The 24,916-nt window shown below is 58.0% G+C and overlaps 1 protein-coding gene across 1 annotated transcript; it reads right to left on the reverse strand.

The window, feature by feature from the left end:
• Positions 1 to 883: 883 nt before the first annotated feature.
• LOC133340909 (E3 ubiquitin-protein ligase Trim36-like) lies at positions 884 to 22,493 on the reverse strand. Its single transcript, XM_061549437.1, has 12 exons — positions 22,410 to 22,493; positions 22,197 to 22,365; positions 18,398 to 18,433; positions 12,542 to 12,714; positions 10,848 to 11,030; positions 10,206 to 10,352; positions 8,897 to 8,992; positions 7,363 to 7,616; positions 6,610 to 6,734; positions 5,000 to 5,350; positions 4,167 to 4,596; positions 884 to 3,449 (listed from the first exon to the last, which is right to left on the reverse strand). The coding sequence occupies exons 1-12, from the start codon at positions 22,491 to 22,493 to the stop codon at positions 2,810 to 2,812; spliced, it is 2,688 nt and encodes an 895-aa protein (XP_061405421.1). The 3' UTR covers positions 884 to 2,809.
• Positions 22,494 to 24,916: the final 2,423 nt, after the last annotated feature.

The raw sequence follows: 24,916 nt of genomic DNA on the forward strand, positions 1-24,916 counted from the left end.
CGAACGTCACGTGCGGTTATCGCCACCGAGCGATCGCGTGCGGCGGCGAGCGCGGACACGCACGGGACTGGCAAGAAGGCACGACGGGCACCTGCGCCTACCCCAAGCCACGACTACAATTCATAAGGCGGTCGTCACTGGCGTCGCTTGAGAGCGCACTTAATTAATGAACCTTTAATTACGACAGAAGCCACAGACCCCCCCCCCCCGCCTGCGCCCGCCCCGAAAGAATGCCTCCCATTAATATCCTCGATGAAGAAACTGAAAGTCCGTAATTGGTGAAAACATCCAGAATTTAGGGTGGCAGCCCTCCTCCTCCGCCTCTTCCTCCAGAGCAGTTGTCAGATAACAACATTTTCAGAGCCCACAACGAGGATCGCCTTCAGGTTTTGCCTGTGCGTCCCATCGCACCCAAGCAGCCCATGATCTGGCACCATCACATTTCCCATCCCATTTCGGCTCATTCTGATGGGGGGGGAGGCGAGCGACCTACGCAGGGAAACGTTTAGAAAGTGACGCCGCTGTCGTCCGTGCCGGGGTGACCGCTGTTCACCGGCGGCTTTACGCGCGTGCCGACGACTCTTGAGGTCGTGACGAACGCCCGGCACGAGGCTTCCGCGTGAACGCCAAGTGCAAGGTAGCAGGAGAGCCGTGAAGTACGCGCGCGTTGACAATTATTTTGCGCCGTACGCGGGCAAACCGTGCTGTAATCCGGGGGGGAGGGCTGTGAGAAGCAGCCTCAACGATTCACGACATTCACCGAGGTTCAGTGTCTACGATTTAACATCGGCGCGAACGAATGTTACTGGGGGGGGGGGGGGGGGGGGGGGGGGACGGAGTCTAATTTCTCTTTGGCTAATCTGTGATACGCAATCCCTGGGCAACCGAGAGCAGGGGGGGGGGGGTGGTCGCTAGGGACGAGAGTTCCCGCACTTCAGACAAAAAGGCACCACACAGCGCCTGGTTTCCTTTATGCCGTTCAACTATTACGCAAACACACACACACAAAGATCCCCCGTAGAGCCTTTGCAAGGACCGTTGGGGCAAAGTGCTATTAGCGAGTAGCACCTACGAAGGCCGACAGAGCGCGACAAGGGAGTGGGTGGGTGGCCAGCATCATGCACGGCCGCCTTTGTCTCCCCAGTGCTGATGTTTGCACACCGCAGCAGGTGATCACTTCGGGGAGACCCAGGAGCGGTTCCAATGAATCGCCGCTGTTATTGGTCGTGAGCGGGAATCGAACTCTGGTTGCTGGCTTCGTAGCGCAGCGTGCTAACCACTGCGCCACCACCTCCCCCCCTCCGCCACTACTGAGCTGATTGATCTCGCGCGCACCGACACACATTCGTATATGAGCTCAGACACGGTGTTAGACACGGTGTTAGACACGGTGTTAAACACGAGGACAAAGACACGAGATAAAGACACGTGCCCCCAAATCCCGACCCGTAGTAGTAGCGTCAGCAGCAGCATCAGCAGCAGCAATATTGTTAGTGCCTTTCCTTTTTTTCGCAGTGCAATCTTTAAAGTTTAGCTGAATATTGCTTTTGCGCTCTGTAATTACGTGTTCATTTGCATGCACATTATTGTTGCTATTATTAGGCAGCAGTAGTAGTAGGGGGTGTTGTTGTGAGACCACACAACGAAACACCTCAAGGGAAAAATCTCGTAATAAAGTAATTTTGGGGGGGGGGCATTAGAACGCGGGGGCACGAGAACACGGCAAGAGGCGCGGCTACCTGATGCTCAGTGATATACGGTTAGCACTGTTCGACGCAACTTCGGAGTCTCGGCTGATGGCTTGGCACGTTGACGCCGCGAGCGCTTTCGATTTGCGCGTCTTGCATAGCTCCGCTCGGCCGCTCTCGACCTGGGTTTTCGCTTCCGCGAGCTGGACGAGGCACGGGTTTGAGGTCGATCCTTCCGGAGTTTGGCGTTGGTCGTCACTCCGGGGGTGGCAAACCTCCCCCACCACCCCACTCCCGGCACAAGCGGGCACCGACTGTCGCCACGGATACGGGCATATCGCCGCGGCAGCGTCGCGAAGACGGGCCGGCCGCGTCGCCTGCTTTCAACCGAAATCGGCTGCACCGAGAGATACGACGAGGGTGCCGTTTTTTTGTGATTCGCCGAGCGCGCCGGCGTCGACGGACATAACACGTGGGAGGGGAGAGAGAGAGAGAGACAAAAAAAAGTTACGAGATGAAATTAAGGTGGTGGGGATTTCTCGCAGGGCGAAAAGGTCGTTTTTTTAGCAGCCCTTCGGCGGTGGCGGTGGACCACCCATCACTCACCGCGTTCGCCATTTCCACCAACTTAGAGAAAGTAAAAAAAATATTCCCTCCACTCGGCTGATGTTTCAAGCAAAGGCCCCGATTCAGAGCGAGGGCTTTGTTCGATCAGAAAAAATAAGCAAACTAAACAAAAATAATAATAACGACCACAACAAGACACACCCGTCTCTCACCCACGCAAGCCCCAGGCTCACACGGAGACCCACAGACTCACGTGGAGACCAAGATAATCACATAGAGACCCACAGACTCACACAGAGACCCACAGACTCACACAGAGACCCACAGACTCACACGGAGACCCACAGATGCACCGAGACCCACAGTCTCACATAGAGACCCACAGACTAACATAACGACCCACAGACTCACATAAAGACCCATAGACTCACATGGAGATCCATAGACTCACATAGAGACCCACAGCCTCATATAGACACTCATAGACTTACATGAGACCCACAGATGTTTTTTTTTTTTAACAGGCCCAAAATTAATTTCCCGCGCGGCTGCAGTCAGACACCGTTCACGCCGGGCTGTGCCGACAGCGGCGGCGCGGCTCCCCTCTTGCCGCCGCCGCCGGCTCCACCGGTACCGTCGGCGCAGACCCCACCGTCGGCCACTTCCAGCTCCAGCCCGCCGCCGCCCAGAAACGCGAACACGGGGAACACGGGGCCCGAGCAGTCGACCGGCATCTCGCAGAGCCGGGTCGCGCCGCCGCCGTCGGCGTCGTAGAACGCCACCGTCCCGGCGCCGTGGTCCAGGCACACGCCGAGGCGCGCCGGCAGCGCCGACACGCGCGCGTTCCGCCCCCCGGAGGCCGCGGCGCGTCGCGGCGTCCCCGGCGCCGACTTGGGCGCGGAGGCGGAACGAACGAGGGGCTTCGCGGCTCGCTGGGAGCGGGCGGAGGTGGCGCGTGGCGCCGGCTGCTGCTGCGGCTGCTGCTGCTGCTGGCGGTGCTGCGGCGACGCCGACGCCGGCGCCTGCGGTGCCGCCCGGGTCGTGCCCTTGGCGGGAGAGGAGGGGGGGGGCGCGGGCAGCTGGGCCCAGCTGGGGGCCACCACCTGACCCATGCCCACGGAGACGAAGGCGCAGGAGGGGGCGGCCGAGGGGGCGGCCGAGGGGGCGGCCGAGGAGGGGCTGTCCGGCTTGTGCCTGCGGGCGGCGGGGGGGCAGTGGCAGAATCGTCGTCATCGTCGTCATCGCCGTTGTGCTGATCGTCATTGTCTTCATCAAATCAAATATCAGCATCATTATCATCATCATTGTGATAATCCTCATGTTCAGGATCGCCGTCATCATTATCTTGATAATCATCGTCATCATCATCATCATCATTCTGAGCAACATCGTCATCCCGTAATTGTCATCGCCCATGTCCTGATCGTCATCGTGCATGGTGCGAAAGAAGTTCAACAAACATACGTATAACTTCCTGTTAATCGTCATCATCATCATGGCTCTCACCCAACGAAGCTTTAAACTCGTGTGGGACAGCCCGGGACACACGGCCTACGCATGCATCTACACGGTGAGAGGTGTACGTGCGTACATTCACCAGCTGACAGCCATAAGCTCTGAAAGACAATACAGCCACCGATCAGAATTCTCTTTGGGGCTAAGGTGATGCTGTATTGCCTAGGGGAATGCCCCTTATGGCAGCTGTCCTGCACGGAACCGGCAATTGGCATGAGCCTGCCGGTAGGGTCGGGGGGAAGGCGATGATCGCGGTGCGTTTTCCAATTAGGAGTAATTTTTGTTGGGTCATTTTTGACGAAATATATTTTTTTTTTTAAGTAAAAGACCGTGACACGTGGCGCAGATGGCCTGCGATGTTTGCGGGGACCACCCACGAGCGTTAGCGCCGCTCACCGAACGCCCTTCCCCCGCGCGGCCGCGTCCTTGCCGCCGGCGCTGCCTTTGCCGCCGCCGGTGACGGCACGACGCAACCAGCACCGCAGAGCCTCCGGCGCCGCCACCCCGACGCGCACCAGGAAGCTGCTAGGCCGCACGCGCACCACCCAGAAGTGGCGCCCGCCTCTCACGGCCGCGTCCCCGGCGATGAACGACAGCGGCGCCAGCGGGCCGGCGGTGCCGGCGGCGCCGTTGACGCCGTCCCCGTGGCAGCGGTGCGGGTCGTCGTTGTCGCCGGCGCTACTGCTGCCGGCGCTGCCCCCGGCAAGCCCCTCGGACGCGAGCAGAGCGGGCAGCCCGACGACGCTGTCGACGCTGGCGCGGCGCGGGGAGAGGACGAGCCGCTCGCGCTCGTAGCCGCAGTCGTCGTCCAGCAGGAAGCTGAAGACTGGGACGAGGGAGACGAGGGAGAGTCGCGGCAACACAGCGCCGCTCGCTCAAAGACCTCGGCGTTTCCAAGCGCCGTCAAACCCCCCTTCACCCCCCCCACCGTCGCGTCCCATCTCAGCCGTCCCCAAGCCTCGCCGCGGTCTAGCCGAGGCGGGCGCCACCGGTGTGGCAGCCGTCCCCGACTTGCAGGCTCACGCCCACTCACAGGCCGGTGCCGAATCACTTTGCGCCGCGCAGGGGACAGCCCTTCGAGTGACCGAGATGAGGATTTGATGCCAGGCACCTTGACATTTAAGCAAGCGGCACTTGAAACGCAGAGATTGCCACGATTCTTATTCTTGTTAGTACGCGTGCCAACGTGCACGCGACGTGCGTGCCAGCGCGCGCAGGCGCCCGCCTACCTTGCGCCGGCGGCGCCGCCATCGTCATCTCCGCGCTGAACGCGCTCGCTCCGGCTGCGTTGACGGCCCGGACTCGGACCGTGAGGTCCACGCCGGGCTGGACTCCCGTCACCACGTGGCTCGTGCTCCGGATCCCGTCCACGCGGCTCCACTCCGGGTCGTCGACGTCATCTCCGCTAGCCGGATCCGGGGTGCCGCGGTCCGGGACGGGCGACGGGCGGCGCCGCGGAGGGGGCCGGAACTCGAGCTGGAACCGATCGGCAGGAGCGGAGCCCTCGGGGAGAGACCAGCTCACCTGGGCGTCCTTGTAAATGGCGCTGCGGCTCGGGTCCAGCACCGGCGTCTCCGGGGCTGGAACACAAACCGCGGGGGGGTTCACCGTCACCACTTCACTGTCACCGCCGTTTAAATCCTCACCGGCGGTTCACCGTCAAAATCGCCGATTCATCATCACCGTTGCCGGTTGATCATCACCACTGGTTCGTCACCGCTGGTTCATCGTCAACGCCTGCTCATCGTTACCATCGCCGGTTCATTGGCACTGCCGGTTCATCGTTACCATCGCCGGTTCATCGTTACCATCGCCGGTTCATTGGCACTGCCAGTTCATCGTTACCATCACCGGTTCATCGTTACCATCGCCGGTTCATTGGCACTGCCGGTTCATCGTTACCATCGCCGGTTCATTGGCACTGCCGGTTCATCGTTACCATCACCGGTTCATCGTTACCATCGCCGGTTCATTGGCACCGCCGTTTAAATCCTCCCGCTACGTTGGGGATGTCTGGCCAGTTCCACTTCGGGGCGAGCGCTCGGCGCTTCGGGTGCAGGGGGGGCAAGGAAACCGGGGGGAGCCCGGAGAAAACCCAGAGCATACACGAGGGGGGTAGCGCTCAAACGTCTACGCGGTCGGGGGGCTGGGAGGGAGGGGGGGGCTGGGGGGGAGGGGGGGGTGGTTTGCCAACGCGACTGCCGCATCGCCGCCAATCGCCGGGCCGCGTCGTATCGCGGGCCAGTCGGGGTTAGACACGCATCTGCAGTGCGGCTCGGCCGCGTGGACGAGCCGCAGCGTGGTCCACGGTTGGACGTTGCCACGCGATGTTCTCGAGGTGCGGCGGTTGCCGTCGTGTGCCGGCGTGGCGGTCCACATTTGGTGAATCTACTCACGAAATCGATCGGTCGCTGGGGGAATCTGCCGCAGAGCGAACATCGCCCGCTACCGGCAGGCGGTCGACACTTCACGTGGCCTTCAAGTACACCCAGCCTGGCGCAAGCGCCGTGGTGACGTCACCGCCACAAAGTAGCGAATGGCGGTTGTTGTTGTGGTGGTGGTCGCTGTGGTGAGGGTAGTGGAGGTGGCAGTGGCTGTGGTGGTGGCGGCGGTGGTGGCTGTGGTGGTGGTGGCGGCGGCGGTGGTGGCTGTGGTGGTGGTGGTGGTGGCGGTCGCGGTGATGGTGGTTGTGGTGGTGGTGGCTGTGGTGGCTGTGGTGGTGGTGGCGGCGGTGGTGGCGGTGGTGGTGGTGGCGGCGGCGGTGGCGGTGGTGGCTGTGGCGGTGGTGGTGGCGGCAGCTGTGGTGGTGGTGGCGGTGGTGGCGTTGGTGGGCCCTCACCCTTGAGGAAGTCGAGGGAGCCCAGCAAGGCTTGTTCCCGAGCCACGTTCACCGTGAACCCCGAGAATGACGCGTCCACCACATCCGCCTCAAACGACTTGAAGCGATCCGTCGCCCTCATGATCCTGCGGGATCACAAAGACAAAGGTGCCCCGTGTAGCCTCCAACAGAACGTCGGGGGCAAGTGCTGTCAGCGAACACCGATGAAGGCCGGGACGGCGCGCACGCGGAAGTGGGTGGGGGCAGGACAGCACCGCACCCGGCCGTCTTTGTCTCCCCATTGGTGATGTTTACAGGCTTCACCAGGTCCTCATTTCAAGCCGAGTGAACCCGATGGGAGGCCCAGGACCGGTTCAGGTATCTTCGTCACCGATGTTGGCCGCGAGCGAGGATCGTGTGCGTGCGTGCGTGCGTGTGTACGTGTTTGCGTGTGTGTGTACGTGTGTACTGTGTACGTGTGTACTATGTGTACTATGTGTACGTGTGTACTATGTGTACTATGAGTACGTGTGTACGAGCACGTGTGTGTGCGTGCGTGTGTGTGTACTACGTGTACATGTGTTCTATGTGTACTATGTGTACGTGTGTACGTGTGTACGAGCACGTGTATGTGTGCGTGTACGTGTGTGTACGTGTGTGCATGTGTGCGCATGTGCGTGTACGCGTGTGCGTATACGCGTGTGTGCTTGGGTGTGTGTACGCGCGCGCGTGTGTACGTGTGCGTGTACGCGCGCGTGTCGCCGCCGCGTCTACCTGCTGTGCAGCAGCTTGGCGGTCTGCATGAAGCAGGAGGGGTCGCTCTCCTTGAGGAACTCGCGGGCGAGGCCCACGAGCCCCGAGCTCTGCAGCAGCTGCTCGCACTCGGAGTGCTGCGCATGCAGCCGGCACGCGACGTCGTCGCGGCAGCCCTCCAGGCGGTGCGACATGGCCGCGCGCCGCGCCCTCACCGCCTCCTCCAGGCCCCCGAAGGCCTCCGTGACGCTGCGCGCCGCGAGATCGCCGCCCGTCTGCACGCACACGGGACGGACAGACGGACATGCAGACGGACATGCGGACGGACACGTGGACGGACACGCGGACGGACACGCGGACGGACACGCGGAACGGACGGACGGACACGTGGACGGACACGCGGAACAGGCGGACGGACGGACACGTGGACGGACACGCGGACGGACACGCGGAACGGATGGACGGACAGACACACGGATGGACACGCGGACGGACACGCGGACGGACACGCGGACGGACGGACGCATGCGTGGACGCGCGGATGTTATGTGGACAGATGCACGCACGCGCCAGTGGACGCGCGGATACATAGAAGGACTGATGAAGACAAAGATCCTTCGTATAGCCTTAACAACTATAAACACAACCAGACAGAAGACAAGGACAAAGATGCCCCGTGTAGCCTTAACAGACTGTAGGGGCAAGTGCTGTTAGCGAGCACCTACGAAGGCCGGCACGGCACTCGAGGGGGTGGGTGACCAGCACCACCTTTGTCTCCCCAGTGGCGATGTTTTTACACACTGCACCCTGTACTCATTTGAGACTAAGTCGACCTAGGGGGGACCGGTTCAGATAATCGTCACTGGGTGTTGGCCGTCAGTGGAAATCCAACTCGGGTCGCCGGGTTCGCAGCGCGGCGCACTAACCGCTACACCACCGCTGACAGACACACGTACACACAGATGCAGTCAACAACAACCGCCGCCATTTGCCACGAAGTGATGGTGACACCACCACAGTGCTTGTAAACCAGGCTAGGTACACCTTCAAGCCACGCCAAGTGTCCACGGCCCACTGGCACGCGGTGACGGGACAGACCCAGGTGTCACGGGGTAACAGCTGGGCTGAGACAAATGCAGAGACGGAAGAAGAGTTCACACGGACGAAGGAATAGACAGACGGAAGGGTGAGTGGAGGAAGAGTGCAAAGTGGAATGACGGGGGGGGGGGGGAAGGATGCAGGCGACAGAACGTGGGACCCACGGCCAAATGAGACAGACGAACAAATAATGGCGGGAGGACATGCAGTTGAGGACAGCCACAGAGGTGGAATGACAAACACGTGGATGGGCACAATGGACCGGACACAGGAATAGAACAAGGACAGACGGACGAGATGACGCACGGACGCACGCGCGTACGTTCGCTTAAACTTCTTTACCACCGCGCGTGGTCCGCCGCTCGGACGGCCGCATGACCCCGACGACGGATGGGCGGGTGGGGGGGGGGGCGGGGGGGGGGGGCTGGGACGCCGATCGATAAGCAAAGCATCGCACCTCCGTGTCCTTGATCAGAGTCTCGATGACTCCCAGCTGCTCCTTCACCTGGTCCTCCTTGCTCACCAGCAGGTTGATGCTCTTGGCCAATTTCTCCTGGCAGCGCCGACGAGGGAGAGACGAGAAGAAGCAGCAGCGGGAGGGAGGGAGGGAGGGGTGGGGGAGGGGGGTTAGAGGCTGAGGTGTGGACTCGAGTCATGTGACTTGGACTCGAGTCAGACTCGAGTCATGAATTTGATGACTTCAGACTCGACTTGGACTTGCATAACAATGACTTTGTCCCACCTCTGAGGTGTGGACTCGAGTCATGTGACTTGGACTCGAGTCAGACTCGAGTCATGAATTTGATGACTTCAGACTCGACTTGGACTTGCATAACAATGACTTTGTCCCACCTCTGGTTAGAGGTGATGCCACAGGATAAGATGTGAAGTTTAAGCCGTAACAATGTGCTTGATGCGAATTCGATTTGGTGGGGTCACCTTTTTACGAAATTAGATTTAGCGGAGGGTCACCTTTTTATGAAATTAGATTTAGTGGGTTTACCTTATTATGAAGATTTAGCGAGGTGGCTACGACCGTGCAGACCCTGCCACGTGGCACTGCGCATCGCGTGAGTATCAGAAATAAACTAAACGATAAAAGCTAAAACTTGATTATTATTTTTTTTACTACCAGACAAGGCCCACTTGAGCTGTGATGTATTCAGAAGCGACCTGGCTTTCACAAATGATAGCTCAACGAAGTGGCCTCATCACGTGGACATTTACAGCAGCCAAGAAGATGTTCACGACTATGACGATGACGACATTGACGATGAAAATGACTGTGATGACGTTGACGACGACTCAAGTCGATGACCGACACGACGAGGATGATGACGACAACGACGGTGGTGACAACGGTCACCATCGTGACGACAACAATCGTGAATATTACAATGACGACCCCAACGATCGCGACGATTGTAAGAATCGTGCCGAAGCTCGTGGCGAGGCCGACGATGAACGTGAAGACAACGAGCTGGACGATGACGGTGACAACGATTGCAACGACGATCGTCGTGACGATCACGACGACGACTACGACGACGACAATCGTCATGACCACCGCTAAGATGATCGTGAAGATGACCTCGACGATGACTGTTATGACAACTGCGATGACGAACGTCGTGACGACCGCGACGACCACGACGATCGTAACGACTGTCGCGACGACCGCGACATCGATCATCGCAACGACCGCAACGACGACGACGATGGCGGCGGTCCCCTCCGCGTCGTCATCGTCGTCGTCACGTGCCCACCTTGAGCGCCTTGTAGGCGCTGTTGATGTTGGTGACCTTGTGGTTCGCGTGAATGCCGGCGAGCTTGCACAGGTGGCACACGGGGCGGCGGCAAACCTCGCAGTACATGTTCACCTTCTCTGCCTCGTGCTCCGGGCACATCAGCACCTACGGGGGTGTGGGGGGCACGGGGAGTGTGGGGGGCACGGGGGGTAAGCAGGGAAGTGGTGGCGCGAGGCTTCTCAGGCCACAAGGGAACTGAGCAAGGAGCCACGGGCCCCGAGTTGCTGGTCAAGGGGGTCCCCCCCACCCCCTCCAGGCTCAGGCAAATCTACACAAGTCTGACCAAATGTAGCGCGCTTTCAGAGCCGGGTAAATGTAACAAGCGAAACATTCTAAGCATTCTAAGAACGCAGAGAGGGATGGGGGCGGGGGGTGGGTGTGGATCTAGGTCAAGCACGTGGGGGGGGGGGGGCGGAGCGACGTCACGATCACAACGCACGGCCCCCCCCACGCGGTCGCTTCGTCGTGTCCGTATCCTGCCGACGTGGGGGGAATGGTGGAGAGGGGGGTGGTGGAGAAGGTTGGGGTTGAGAGGGGGGGGGGGGGGAGTCGGGGGGGGGGCCTGATGAGCCGCCCTCACGCCGCGAGTCCCGTCCCCACCTTGGGCCGGAAGTTTTTGGTGGGGCCGATGTACTCGTGCGTGGCCTTGGGCGTGTTCCACGGGTGGTGCACCTTGAAGCACTCGTTGCAGTAGCTCTTGCGGCAGTCCAGGCAGCTCTTGGTGGCCTCGGTCGGCGGAGGGTAGCACAGGTCGCACATCACGGCCGTCGCGGCCCTGGCCGCCTGTAGGTGGTGGCGGCGGGGGGTGGCGGTGGTGGCGGCGGTGGGTGGCGGTGGTGGTGGTGGTGGCGGGGGGTGGCGGTGGTGGTGGTGGCGGTGGAGGAAGTGGTGGTGGGTGGCGGTGGGTGGTGGTGGCGGTGGCGGTGGGTGGTGGTGGCGGCGGTGGTGGTGGTGGCGGTGGGTGGTGGTGGCGGTGGGTGGCGGTGGTGGCGGTGGGTGGCGGTGGTGGCGGTGGTGGTGGTGGTGGAGGAAGTGGCGGTGGGTGGCGGTGGGTGGCGGTGGCGGTGGCGAGGGGTGGCGGTGGAGGAAGTGAAGGCGACGGTGGTGGAGGTGGCAGTGAAGGTGACGTAGGCAATGGTGGCGGTGGAGGAAGTGAAGGCGACGGTGGTGGTGGTGGTGGTGGTGGAGGTGGCAGTGAAGATGGCGGTAGTGAAGGTGACGTAAGGCAATGGTGGCGGTGTTCACGGTGGTGGTGGTGGTGATGATGATGGTGATGGTGGTGGTCATGGTGGAGGTGCCAGTGGTAGTGACAGCAGAGGAGAGGGGCGTGCAATGAAACAAACGCCCCTTGCCAACAACGCAGCTGGGATGGTGCAGGCTGTGCCCCAGCGCTCTGGGGGCACGGGGAGGGTGACATGGCGGGGGTGACATGGGGGGGGGGCAACACGGGGGGGGTGACACGGGGGGGAGGTGACATGGGGGGGGGCAACACGGGGGGGGCGACATGGGGGGGCGACACGGGGGGGGGGGGGGGGCGACATGGGTGGAGGGGCGACACGGGGGGAGGGGGGGGGACAAGGGCGCCCGCACCGCTGTGCAGCTCTCCCACGATGTCCGGCGTTTCGATCCACGCACCGAGAGCTCCGTCAGGAACTCAATTCATTCGGAAACTTGGGGGAGCGAAATGGCAGGCGGACAGCACGCTGCACAGCCCGATAAGCGAGACACCGAGGCCCATTCTTGACCTAATTGCAACAGTCCCCTCTTGTTGTTGTTATTCTCTCATTCCATCGTTTCATTTCACTTCCCCATTCGCAACACTCAGCAAACAATGTGCCGTAAAATGTTTTTCAACAACCGATTTACGAAAGACGGCGCGCGGCTGCTTTTCCTTGCGCGCATCAACGTCGATGACTTTGATAGACTTTGATTGACGGCGATAGACTTTGATCGAACTTTAATTGACGTCGATCGAAGTCGACTTTGATCGACGTCGATCGACTTTGATTGACTTTGATCGACATCGATAGACTTTGATCGACGTCAATAGACTTTGACAGACTTTGATCGACGTCGATGACTTTGATTGACTTTTATCGACTTTGACTGACGTAGATAGACATTTATCGACTTTGATTGACGTAGATAGACATTTATCGACTTTGATCGACTTTAATTGACGTCGATCGACTTCGCCCACGCGTAGGCGCACTACCGCCCCCCCCACTAACCCCCACACCCCCCCCCAACACCCCCCGACCCCCCCACGCCCCCGCCCCTGTTGGACAACCCACCTGTCGGAATCGCTCCACGATGGTCTCCAGCGTGAAGTTGCGGAAGAGGCCGGCGATCCCTTTGGGCCCCAGGTCGACGTCGCAGTCGCAGGCTGGGCACGGGAACGAGCAGCCCCCGCGGGGGCCCGGGCGGGCGGGGCGCAGCGGGGCAGCCGTCAGGTTCACAAGGGATTCTGGGTAGACGGTGGGCGGGGGGCGGCGGTATGGGGAGCGTTAATTTTGTTCGTTTAAATTATTCGCCCATCTGTGGGCGATCCGTCGAGTGTTGTTATCTCCTGGCGTGAGTGCTGGGGGGTTTTCTCCGGCTTGGTTTTTCGGGGTTTTCCTGCCACGCGACGCCAAACGCTCATCGCTCAAGAAACTCAACACGGGATCGGCCAAAACATCGCGGTGGAGCGGTGCCCTCCCTGGAGAAAGTGGCAGAGAACTCTGTGATGTATTCCTAGGTAAACAAAAAAGTGCATCCACCCGTATTTTGTCATCGTCGTCGTCGTCGTCGAACGTTCCCACCGGCCGTGTCGGAGACACCGCTAGAGGAGAGCGAGCGAGCCGTGGTTCGGGGCGCCGCAGTTCGCCAGAAGGGATGATTGATCGCCGATGGCCGAGGGAAAAGGGAAGGCAGGTAAAAAAAAAACGAGTGGCGGCCAAGGAATGGAACCGCCTCTTCGAGGATGACCGACCACCGAGGTGGATGGAGAGGTTAAATCAATTCCAGGTGCCGTACGGATATATTGTGTCGCAGGTTCGCGAGAGGTTGACGACGATAATGACGATGATCATCGGTCGGGGTGGGGTGGGGTAGAGGGGGTCGCGACGTGACAGTCGGACGCGTCGCAGCCTCCGGACGCGTGGATCAGCAGCGTGGAGGAGCGGAGGACGCTAGACCACGCACGCCACCCACACACAACCCACGCACGGACGCTCACACACACACACGCCGCCCACGCACCGACGCTCACACACACACACGCCGCCCACGCACGGACGCTCACACACATTCCCGCAGGAGACACGGAGCTCCCACTCGGCGGGGCCTCTCGACCTGCTCGCGTCATCCATTCCGATCGTGTTAATACGCGCACGCACACACACCACGCGTACACACACCACACGCACACACACACCACACGTACACACACACACCACACGTACACAAACACACCACACGCACACAAACACACAGAGATCCCCCAGTGTAGCCATCACAGACTTTTGGAGCAAGTGCCGTGAGCGAGCACCTATGAAGGCCGGCACGGCACACGAGGGGGTGGGTGGCCAGCACCACGTCTGACCACATTTGTGTCCCAAGTGGCGATGTTTACACAGCGCACCAGGTACAGTTCTCATGTGAGGCCGAGTCGACCTAGGGGAGGCCCAGGACCGGTTCAGCAAATCGTCAGCGATGGTGGCCTTGAGCGGGGTTCGTAGCGCAGCGTGCTAACCGCTACAAACACGATCGCTCCCCACGGCACACACAAACAGAAACACACACACAGACGTGCACACAAACAGGCACACATACACACAAATAGGCACACACAAACAGAAACACACACACAGACGTGCACACAAACAGGCACACATACACACAAATAGGCACACACAAATAGACACACACACACAGACGTGCACACAAACAGGCACACACACACAAACAGAAACACACACATAGACGTGCACACAAATAGGCACGCATACACACAAATAGACACACACACACAGACGTGCACACAAACAGGCACACACACACAAACAGAAACACACACATAGACGTGCACACAAATAGGCACGCAAACACACAAATAGACACACACGCTGTACCCTGTAACAGGATTTGGGGCCAGCAGTAACGAGCGAGTGACAGTGGCGTTGATTGTGTTGTCATGATTGGGGGCTTGTTGGGACTCGGTGCGAATTAGCGTGGAAGAGGTTCAGGTATGCAAGCGCTTGCGCTTATAAAGCAAACCCGGGGGGGGGCTCCCACCAACCCCCCCACGCCCCCACGCCCCCCCCCCCCCCCCCCACTAAGAGACAATCGAGCCTTTGTGCTTTAATCATCTCAGCACATTCATGCCAGCTCACGCAGCCCGCGCGTGTCTGTGCCGAGGCCGCCGAGCGAGTGTCTCTCCGTGCGAGGGCGAATAGTTTGTGCACGAGTGTGTGCGTTTGTCAAGGCTGTGCGGGAGCGGGTACCTTTGTCTTTGTGTGTGTGTAAGGCGCGGTGGTGTAGAGATCAGCACGCTGCACCACGAACCCGGCGCCTCGAGTTCGATTTCGCCACCACGGCCAACAATTGGTGGCCATCCCCTACGTCGACTCAACCTTAAACGACCAGCTGGCGCGGCGAGGTAAAACATCAGCTGTGTGGGGAGACAAAGGCGGCCGGGGCGAGGTGCTGGCCACGCACCGCCCCCTCGCTCGTGTGTCGTGCTGGGCTAAGCGCTCGCGAGCGTTCGCGAGCTTTGCCTGCGGAGGGAGATGTTACAATGGTGGCCATCGTCAAGATTCACGACGGGGGAGAGCGGGCCGCGATAGGCCACTATAGCTCCGATTGACGGCGGCGCCCGTGGGTATGGCAATCCGAAAGCTCCCCCCCCGCGGGAGCCAGCAGCCTGCGGCGATCGATTTGGCCCGAAATCTCCCTCTGAGCTGACTCGGCAGAAAAACTAAAAAGCAAGCTTTTCTTTTTTTAAAGACTTGTGAAAGCAGCGGACTCTTTAGATATTGCTGGACACGTCGCACGTCTAACCCCCCCCCCCCACCGCCCGCTCCTCCCCCAGACCACGTTGAGAACCGTTATCCAGATTGTGGTCTATCGGCGGCGGCACGGAACGCAGAACCCATTTGGAAGCGGATAGCACAGAGCTACCTCCGAGATCGATTTTAGAGTCCTCTGAGCCCACGGAGTAACGACGCAGCACTTTCCAGCCGGTTCCGACTATTAAGGGGAGTGATGTTCGTCGTTACGGCGGAGAAACTGATCTGCTCCTTCATTTATAAAAAATCTCCGAGCGTCAATGTATAATAATTAAGTGCGGTGCCAATTTTTTGTGGTGCGTAGTCACTGGTGGTCGGGCTGGAACCGGCTTGTACCAGACGCGGCTGAAACCCAGATTCAAACCCAGGCTCTCGGCTGTGCTGGCTTCAGCGCTGTGAGCTTTTAGTCACCGGGCGACCTTTGATTAGTGATTCACAGTATTGAATCACTAATGTACATTATTTATATCCACGCATAATTATCCACGCAATACATGTGGTGTGTAATAACGCTGGCTGCTGATGGAAAAGTAGTACTGACAGCAGAGGACAGTACACACGTCAGCAGAGGGAGGAGATATGGGGGGGGGGGATTAGGAGATCGAAAGAGAAGCTCAGGAAGGGGTTCATCTGGAAGCCCGGGAACCTGCGAGTAGGTTCCAGAAAGGGGGCGTGGCGAGGGCGGAGCGAGGACACGCCGGGAGGATAAAAGGGGGCCCGGGGCGAGAGCTCGGGGCTGTCGCTGGAAGTGGATAGCCCCTCGCCGTGCCGCTGTTCGTCACCTTCGTCGCCGCAGTCTTGAGCACGTTCGACGCCGCTAGCTCGACAGCCTGCCGACTGTACTGGCTAGGTCGTGCCGTCAGAAGAGACGGATGCGTGACAAGCGTGTGCGCACGTAGGGTGACTGGCATGTAGTTCCCCTGACGTGGAGAATAAAGAAGGTGCTTGAATGATCCCTGTCTCAGAAGTGAGTCACTACACATACACAAAGATCCCCCCCCCACCCCGTATAGTTTAACAGACTGTTGGGGAAAGTGCGAGTAGCACCTATGAAGGCCGGAACGGTGCACGTAGGGACGGGTGGCCAGCACCATGCCTTTGTCTCCTCTGGTGGGGATGTTTACACACCGCACCAGGTAGTCATTGGAGGCTGAGTCGACCTAGGGGAGGCCCAGGACCGGCTCAGATAATCGTCACTGGTTTTGACCGTGAGCGGGAATCGAACTCGGCCCGCCGGGGTCGGAGCGCAGCGTAGCGCTAACCGCTACGCTACCGCTCCCCATAACAATACATACACGCAAAATAACAATAATTCACATGCACACACACACGGCATACGCACATCAGCAAAACACGGCGTGGGGGGGGGGGGGAGGGGAAACACCTTGCAAGTTTCCAGCTGCAACACACGAACACGCATTTCACCCACATGGCCATTATGAGCCAACCCACGGGAGCGACAGAGGCTCCGCGCATCAACAACAACAGAGCGCGAGAGAAGAAGAGACAGCCTCCCGACACCTGAAACCACGCAGGCAGCAGCAGGGCAAGGCAGCGCGCTGCAAGCTGCAGCCGTAGAGGAAGACTGGCCTGTAATTGTGCCTGGGAGTGTGTTTCCCTATCCGCAGCAAGCAGTGCCGGGAGTAGAGCAGCGCTGTGCCTGCCTCGCGTTTATAAACGGCCCCCTCCCTACGGCCGTGGTCAGGTCTTCTTTGCCGCGCTGTGCGGATCTCCGCGGAGTTGTCGGGGGTCGCGACAGCGGTGTCGTTTCGGCACGGTGTCCGACGTTTCGCGCCGGGCGCTGCCGAGAGCTCGCCCGGGAGCTGCCGGCACGAGGAGGGGGGAGCGTCGACACGCAGCGGGCCGAACGACGCCTGCGATTAGAATCCCCCGAATAAAGTCAACGGAGAAGCAAATCCTTTAAAAAGAATCACTCCGCCCCTATTTGCGCAGCGTCCTCAGATGGGGGAAGTCACATTTAGCGGCTTTATAAATTGACATCTCGAGTTGTAAATTTAGGATGCACGGGGCCAGAGTGCGGGACGTGCTACAAACTACCGTAGCGGCATACTCTTTGGTTCTAGATTTGAAGCTTTCGTGACTGCAAGTATTCATATTCTTAGGTTTTTTCGGTAAAGTCACGTAGGTAAAAAAAATCTAAATTAATAAAGTAAAAAAAAAAATCACGACGTTCCGGAGGCAACACAAGCTTCCGTCTTCAGGTGATTTTAATTTTATTTTACTTTTATTAACTTGGATTTTTTTACCTACGTGACTTTACCGAAAAAATCTAAGAATACTCTTTGGTTCTCTCGGTAAAGTCACGTAGAAAAAAATAATAATAATGATAGATCACGACGTTTCGATCGCCACCCAAACGACCGTCCTCAGGTGGGATAGAGTATGGATTCCTGCAGTCACGACAGCTTCAAGTCAAGATTGAACCGTAACGGCGTCGGGGGGGTTTTTACGGGACTCGGCGTTGGCAGACTCATGGCGAATCTCTCCGGTCCAGCACCCGTCAGGCCGGGTGCCAGGCGGGTGCTGGTCCCCGTCTCCCTGGCAGGGCCACCGGCTAGAGACGGTGGCAGTGAGGACGCAACTCCCGAGCGACAGATCTTACGCGAGTGGGTGTTACGATCTCACTACGAATCCCCCGTGTATGTACGTCTGTATGTACGGTACGTTGAACTTCTTTCGCACCGTACGTAGCCAACCGTGCTAATCGGAGGCGCGGGGGAAGGACAATCTCGATGCAGTAAAAGTGCATCATAGCTCCCCAGTGGGCTTCCTAATATCGGAAGGAACAGCGTCGTTCCAGACGGCCGCAGAAGCGCATCCGAATGCGCCGCGCGATGCGGTGTATTACGATCGCACTCCGATTGTAGCCAACGGCGCTGCGTCGGACGAGAAACACACTCCCAGGTGGGACCAGAGCGCACGGCTTGATGCGCTGAAGCTTTTAGAAGATTTTGTTTCCATTTACCCCCCCACCCATCCCCGAGGGGGGGGGGGGTAGAAAGAAAAACAAACTTCTGACGACGAGGTAGGGGGGACGTCGTCTGCCTCGAGGAAGAGAGACGTGCAGGTACGGTTTACCTGATTTCTTCGGAGTCAGTTTTCTCAACAAAACCGCTGCGGAAGGGGGTGGAAAACAACCGGTGACAGGCGGTTAACGCGCGAAACAAAGGCGCTTGATTATTATCAATCAGTCCGGCTCGCCCGGGTCGACAACCAGAAGACGTTTCCCACAGCCGGCGCATCGCACGCCACAGGACACCTCTTGCTGTGGCTGGAAGTCACTACTTGCCCCGTCCAGACTCGGCCACGATTCACGGTCGAGACGGCACCGCGGGTGACGCCGGCGCTCCTCGACCCCTGCCGGTCTCTGTCCGGCTGCCGAAGACAGCGCCACTTTCGAGGGGTGTTGCTCCTGACAGCACCTCAACCGCCCCCCCTCCTTCCCTGCACCACAGAGGTCGCAACCGGGTACCCGATACCCGTACCCGGCTACCCGTACCCGGCCAGGTACGGGTACGGGTACCCGTTTGCGACCCTGGTGCGGCCGGGTACGGGTAGGCCGTGAGTCACTGGTGAGTAGCCGTTTGTCACTCATTTCGGGTAGGGTACGGGTAGGGAACGGCTACCCGTACCTGGCCGGGTACGGGTACCCATTTGCGACCCTGGTGCGGCCGGGTACGGTGTACGGGTAAGGAATCAAAACCCGTTTGCGACCTCTGCTGCACCACCACCATCTGCCTTAGGGTCGCTGGCCTCGTGGAAATCACTCCAAAGGGCATGTCCCGGTAAACGCAGTGATCCCGCGCACATCTGGCCGAGAGCCAGCGCCCTGGAAAGGATTCTGTACGAATCCAAAATACAATAGAATAGACAATTTCGATTTAAAGCTTTCGTGACTGCAGGGATTCATCTTCTTGGTTCTTTCGGTAAAGTCACGTAGAAGGGAAGTAATAAAATAATAAAAATAAAACATAATAAAACAATTCTCACGACGTTTCGGCCACAATGCAATCAGCCGTCCTCAGGTGAAAACCAGGTCCGTCGAGAGAATTGTTTTATTTTTATTATTTTATTACTTCCCTTCTACGTGACTTTACCGAAAGAACCAAGAAGAAAAAAAATAGAATAGACATTTATCCCAAACCCTCTGCACGGGCACAAACGGCGTTTGCGTAGAATCCGCATTCGTTACGGTTTGCGGATTTCGTTTTGCCCTGGGAGGAGAGCGACTCAGCCGCCGTGAGCTTGTGGTTGGCGGGGGGATGGGACGGTGGGGCGAGGACCCCGACGTGAAGCCACCACAACAGGTGGCGCAGATGCCCTGACGCACGACCGCCGCGCGGCCCCCCCCACGAGAGCGAATCGACAGAGGCGCGTGCGCGCGCTCCCGCCCCGCTCCTCTCCGCCCTCCCACCCACCGCAACGACACAAACTTCGACCATTCGCTGCGCGGCACTGTACGCCGCTCGCGCGCGAGGCTGCCTCCCAGAACGAGCCAGACCGTTACCTCCTGCGAGGGTGTGGCAAGCGAGGGCGAACGGAGCGTTGCAAGCGTCGTCGAGGAATTCTCACGATGCAGCAGCCGCCGCCGCCGCCACCGCGTTGGTCCCGTTGGTGTTGCAAATTAAAAATAAAAACTCAACTATTTTTTTTTTACTGCCTCGATGCCGCAAGCGTACGATTTTCAAGGGGTGTACGTGTTGCACATGATCCATTCCTAATGTGCCACATACGAATCACCAAGCAGGGTCGCTCCACTGCTAGATGGATGGCCCCTGGCCCGGCTCCCCTCCGAATTTTAATTTTAATTTATACCTACGTGACTTTACCTAAAAAACCTAAGAATATCCCATCCTCTCGCAATCCATCCATGTTAACCATCCACCCGGCGGCGTCTGCCACTGCCAATGTGTCAGCTGTTCTGTCATTTCCCTTCTCACCGGAGGCTTCTACCGGCACGACGCCGCTGCCCTCCCCACGGCTCACGGCACGCCGTGCCGTGCCCGTGCCGTGCCGCCGCCTGGTCTGCATCGTTGTGCTCTGGCTTCTTTGTCATGTCAGCCAAAAGAACATCGCATGCGCATGAATTCCACCAGGCCAAACAAGTTGGTGTTATATAAATCGCGAAGGATTCGGTGACCGTGAGATTACATTTTTTTTTTAATATAATTTTAGCCGAGCAATCGATCGATGCAGTCACCGGATCATCGCGTGCCGATGCGCTGATAGCCGAGGGCCGTCCCTGGCGCTGGCTAGAATGTGGGAGCGAGAGGGCCGATTGAACGAGATGGTGACGAGGTGGTGGGTGGGTGGGTGGATCGGTCGATGGGTCGGAAGCTAAAGTGGCTGGGACGCAGACCTCTGACAGCCAACGCAAGCAGAAGTAGATTGCATTTTGAGAATGTAAACCAATTTCAAAATGCGTCAGAGGCCAAAACCTGACTGGGCACGCAGAGAATGGGATCGCACCCAGGCAAGAAATGTTCTAACGGCCCTGCAAGTGGTGGCACGCTGATACGGGTGGCAACCCACGTCACAACCGGTGACCTCGGGTCCCCACTGCACCAATCTGCCCTGACCTGCGGTCAAACCAACCCCCCACCATCGAAATGTCTTGGGGGGGGGGGAGCCATGTCAGTGGTTCTAATATCCAGTGGGCAATCTAGGACCCCCCCCAACCCCGCCTTAAATTCCCCCCCACCCCCACCACAAACCCTTCACCGACTTGCACTGATCAGCATGGTGAATTACGGTTCCTTAGCCCCACGTGATCGACACGTGCGTGGCCGGTCCTTCAATCCAACGGTGGTACAGCGTCTTGGCGGAGCGGCGGTGTGCAGAGGGAATCCAACTCGTGCGAGCACGACTTCACATTCTTGTCATCATGGGGACAGCTCGAGGCAATTGCACGAAAATAGTTGGGAGGGGGGAAGAAATAAAGAAAAAAACAACGGCCTGGCTCTCTGTCCCGTCGCGTGTCGCTAGGACGGGAAAGAAAAAAAACCCCGTTAACTTTCCCCCGCAAAGCGGCACTCTCCATTGGAACCTCATTTGCCAGTAAAAAATATGATAATTGTTTTTATACCCTTCTATCTGGCAACAAAACTGACACCTTTTTACAAGGAGTCATGTTTGCATAGACCACAATACTTGCAGTCATAATGCAAACAAAAAACATAACTCTGATAATAAAGAACAGTGCATACATTATCAGAGTTATGTTTTTTGTTTTCATTATGACTGCAGGTATTGTGGTCTATGCAAACATGACTCCTTGTAAAAAGAAAGGTGTCAGTTTTGTTGCCAGATAAAAGGGAAAAAAAATAAATTATCATATTTTTTACTGGCAAATGAGGTACCAACGGTGTAAATGCTTACCCCGAGCTCTCATACTCTGATGGTGCATTGTCTTTGAGTTGTGCGCCTTTTGGCGTCATCTGGTCCAACACCATGTGAGACTAGGCTCTAAGGAAAGCTGTCTAGGGTGTGGACCAATCAACTTCAAGGACAGTGCATACATTATCAGAGTTATGGTTTTTTTGCATTATGACTGCAGGTATTGTGGTCTATGCAAACATGACTCCTTGTAAAAAAGGTTCAGTTTTGTTGTCAGATAGAAGGGTAAAAAACCAATAATCAAAGCGGCACTCGTTTCACCGACCGCGGAAGGACGGCTCGAGTCAACTCCGAGGGCGTGAGATCGCGAACCAACTCGCGGACCGCCCCGCCGCTGAGCCACGCTGAGGCCGCCCGCCATCGCCACCTCCTCACGGTTCCGCCAGCGAGCCGGGAAAACCACCGCGGCGGGAGGGGGGGCTCGGGGCGGGGGGGGGGACGAGACGACAGCGACGACGACAGCGCCGGGCGCACGGCTCACCGGCACGTAGCACCTTCTCCAGCCGCTCGACGCTGGGGGAGCCCCCGCCGCGGAGGCTGCGGCGGCGCGGGCTCGGCACGGGCGACGCGCTGGGGGACGCCGGCTCGGTGGAGGCCTCGTGCGGCGCCGGCGGGACCCACGGCGAGGTGGTGGAGGAGGAGGAGGACCACTCACGCGAGGGCAGAGGAGCTCCTTGGCGCAGCGGTGGCACACGCTGTGCTGGCACGGCAGGATGATGGGGTGCGTGAAGAGCTCCTCGCACACCGGGCACATCAGTTCGCGCTCCAGGTTCTTCATGGGGACCTGGCGGGTGGTGGGTGGTGGGCCGAGGGGTGCGGTAGGAGGTGGTGGGGGGGGGTGCAGAGAGAGGATGGAGAGCCACGTGGAGGGGACGCGGAGGGGTGACGGCGTGGAGGAGATGTGGAGTAGGTGTTGATTCTGGACTCGTTATGATAGTTGATTATATCATTCGAAAATGTTTTAATGATGACCACTCCAACAACCAGCCCTCAAACAACCACAACCATGCATCACAAAAAGTGTGCCAACGCAACTACACACGCAAACACACAAAAGCTAAACTAGAAACACAACTAGACGCACAACCACACAGAAGACAAGGACAAAGAGTTGAAGCTTTCGTGACTGCAAGGATTCATAAAGTCACGTAGGAAAAAATGAAATTAAAATTAATATTTTATTTTTATTAATTTCATTTTTACCTACGTGACTTTACCGAAAAAACTAAGAGTGTAAGGACAAATATACCCCGTGTAGCCTTAATAGGCCGGCACGGCACACGAGGGGGTGGGTTCCCAGGGACCACGCCCGACCGCCCTTTGTCTCCCCAGCAGGCGATGTTTACACAGAGCACCAGGTACTCATTTGAGGCCGAGTCGACCTAAGGGAGGCCCAGGACCGGTTCAGATCATCGTCACTGGGTGTTGTCCGTGAGCGAGAATCGAACCCGGGTCGCCAGGTTTCTTGGCGCAGAGCGCGAACCGCTACCCCCCCCCTCCCCACACACAGAAGTCAAATTACACAAAGACAAAGACCCCCCGTATAGCCTTCACAGACTGTTGGGGCAAGTGCTGTTAGCGAGCACCTATGAAGGCCGGAACGGCACACGAGGGGGTGGTGGCCAACACCACGCCCCACCGCCTTTGGCGATGTTTACACACAGCACCAGGTACTCATTGGAGGCTGAGTCGACCTAGGGGAGGCCCAGGACCGGTTTCAGATCATCGTCACTGGGTATTGTCCGTGAGCGAGAATCGAACCCGGGTCGCCGGGTTCGTAGCGCAGCGCGCTAACCCCTACACCACCGCTCCCCCCTCTACACACACAGAACCAAATGACAGACACACACGTGCGCGCACACACACGCACACACGGGCGTTCCCGTACCTCTGATGAGTACGGTTTGGCTACGTGCGGCGGGCGAAAGAAGTCCAACAAACCAACAGAACGGCAACACAGCACGGGCACGTGACGGGAGAGCATCGAGGCAATGCGGCCCTCTGCGCAAATCCCGCGGTAGAATCGTAAAAAGCGAAAATTCGTCGCCCAAGCTACATTGTTTTGTTTGTTTGTTGCAATTGTCGGGGCCGTGCAGTAACGTAACTCGCGTCCGGGCACCCAGATCCCCACCCCGGTCAACGTGGAAGGTTGGACCCCTGTTGGGCCACGTTGCATGATTAACTGGGCAGGCCCAAGAACCAGAGACACAGATCCAGAGACGTAAGGCAGCCGATCTAAGACCACGGAAGCTGGCTTGAGTCAAGAAACACAGAATCACAAAATCAGAATGACTGGGGACTCAAAATCCGAGGCCATAGAAAAAAAAACCCCAGACATTAAGAGCTCAGGAACCCCCAGAACGAGGGATCTAAACCCGTGGACGTGCGAAACCCAGAGCTCCCACAGTCAAATATTTTTTTGATTCCTTCGGTAAAGTCACGTAGATCGGTTCAAATCAATAAAAATTAAAGAATTGAACCGATCTCCGTGACTTTACCGAAAGACCCACAGAATATGATTTCCTGCGGTCACGAAAGCTTTTAAGTCAAGATCCTCTCCCACATTTCGATTTAAAGCTTTCGTGACTGCAGGGATTCATCTTCTTGGTTCTTTCGGTAAAGTCACGTAGAAGGGAAGTAATAAAATAATAAAAATAAAACATAATAAATGTATTATGTTTTAAGTAATAAAATTATTAAAATTCAACATAATAAAATTTATTATGTTTTATTTTTATTATTTTATTACTTCCCTTCTACGTGACTTTACCGAAAGAACCAAGAAGATGAATCCTCTCCCACAGCTAGTTCGCAAATCCCATGGTAGAGCCCCGGCATCGTCCGGTGCCAAGGCACCAGGGGACCCACGGTGGCAGCCTGGGGCCCAGTGACACAGACGGGGAGAAGCAACACGGGACGAGGGACCCAACACCGAGGGTAACACCAAGCACCAGGCACCTCCCACCCACCCAGTCAACATCGAACGTTAGACTAATGTTGGCCCGACGCTAGGCCAACGTTGGTTTAACGTCGGGGCAACGTTGGGGCAACGTTAGGCCAACGTTGCCCCAACGTTAGGCTAACGTTGGTTTAACGTCGGGCCAACGTTGGGGCTACGTTAGGCCAACGTTTCCCCAACGTTAGGCCAACGTTGGTTTAACGTCGGGCCAACGTTTCCCCAACGTTAGGCCAACGTTGGTT

Source organism: Lethenteron reissneri, chromosome 1 (assembly GCF_015708825.2).
Source record: "Lethenteron reissneri isolate LAM-NWPU_2019-01 chromosome 1, ASM1570882v1, whole genome shotgun sequence".
Classification (NCBI taxonomy): domain Eukaryota; kingdom Metazoa; phylum Chordata; class Hyperoartia; order Petromyzontiformes; family Petromyzontidae; genus Lethenteron; species Lethenteron reissneri.

Coding starts and splice junctions, on each gene's coding strand:
- LOC133340909 (XM_061549437.1), bottom strand. CDS start 22,493: ATGAAGAACCTGGAGCGCGAACTGATGTGCCCGGTGTGCGAGGAGCTC. Junction 7,617..8,896: donor CTCTGATCAAGGACACGGAG/GTGCGATGCTTT, acceptor GTGTGCGTGCAG/ACGGGCGGCGATCTCGCGGC. Junction 6,735..7,362: donor GCCAAGCTGCTGCACAGCAG/GTAGACGCGGCG, acceptor GTGATCCCGCAG/GATCATGAGGGCGACGGATC.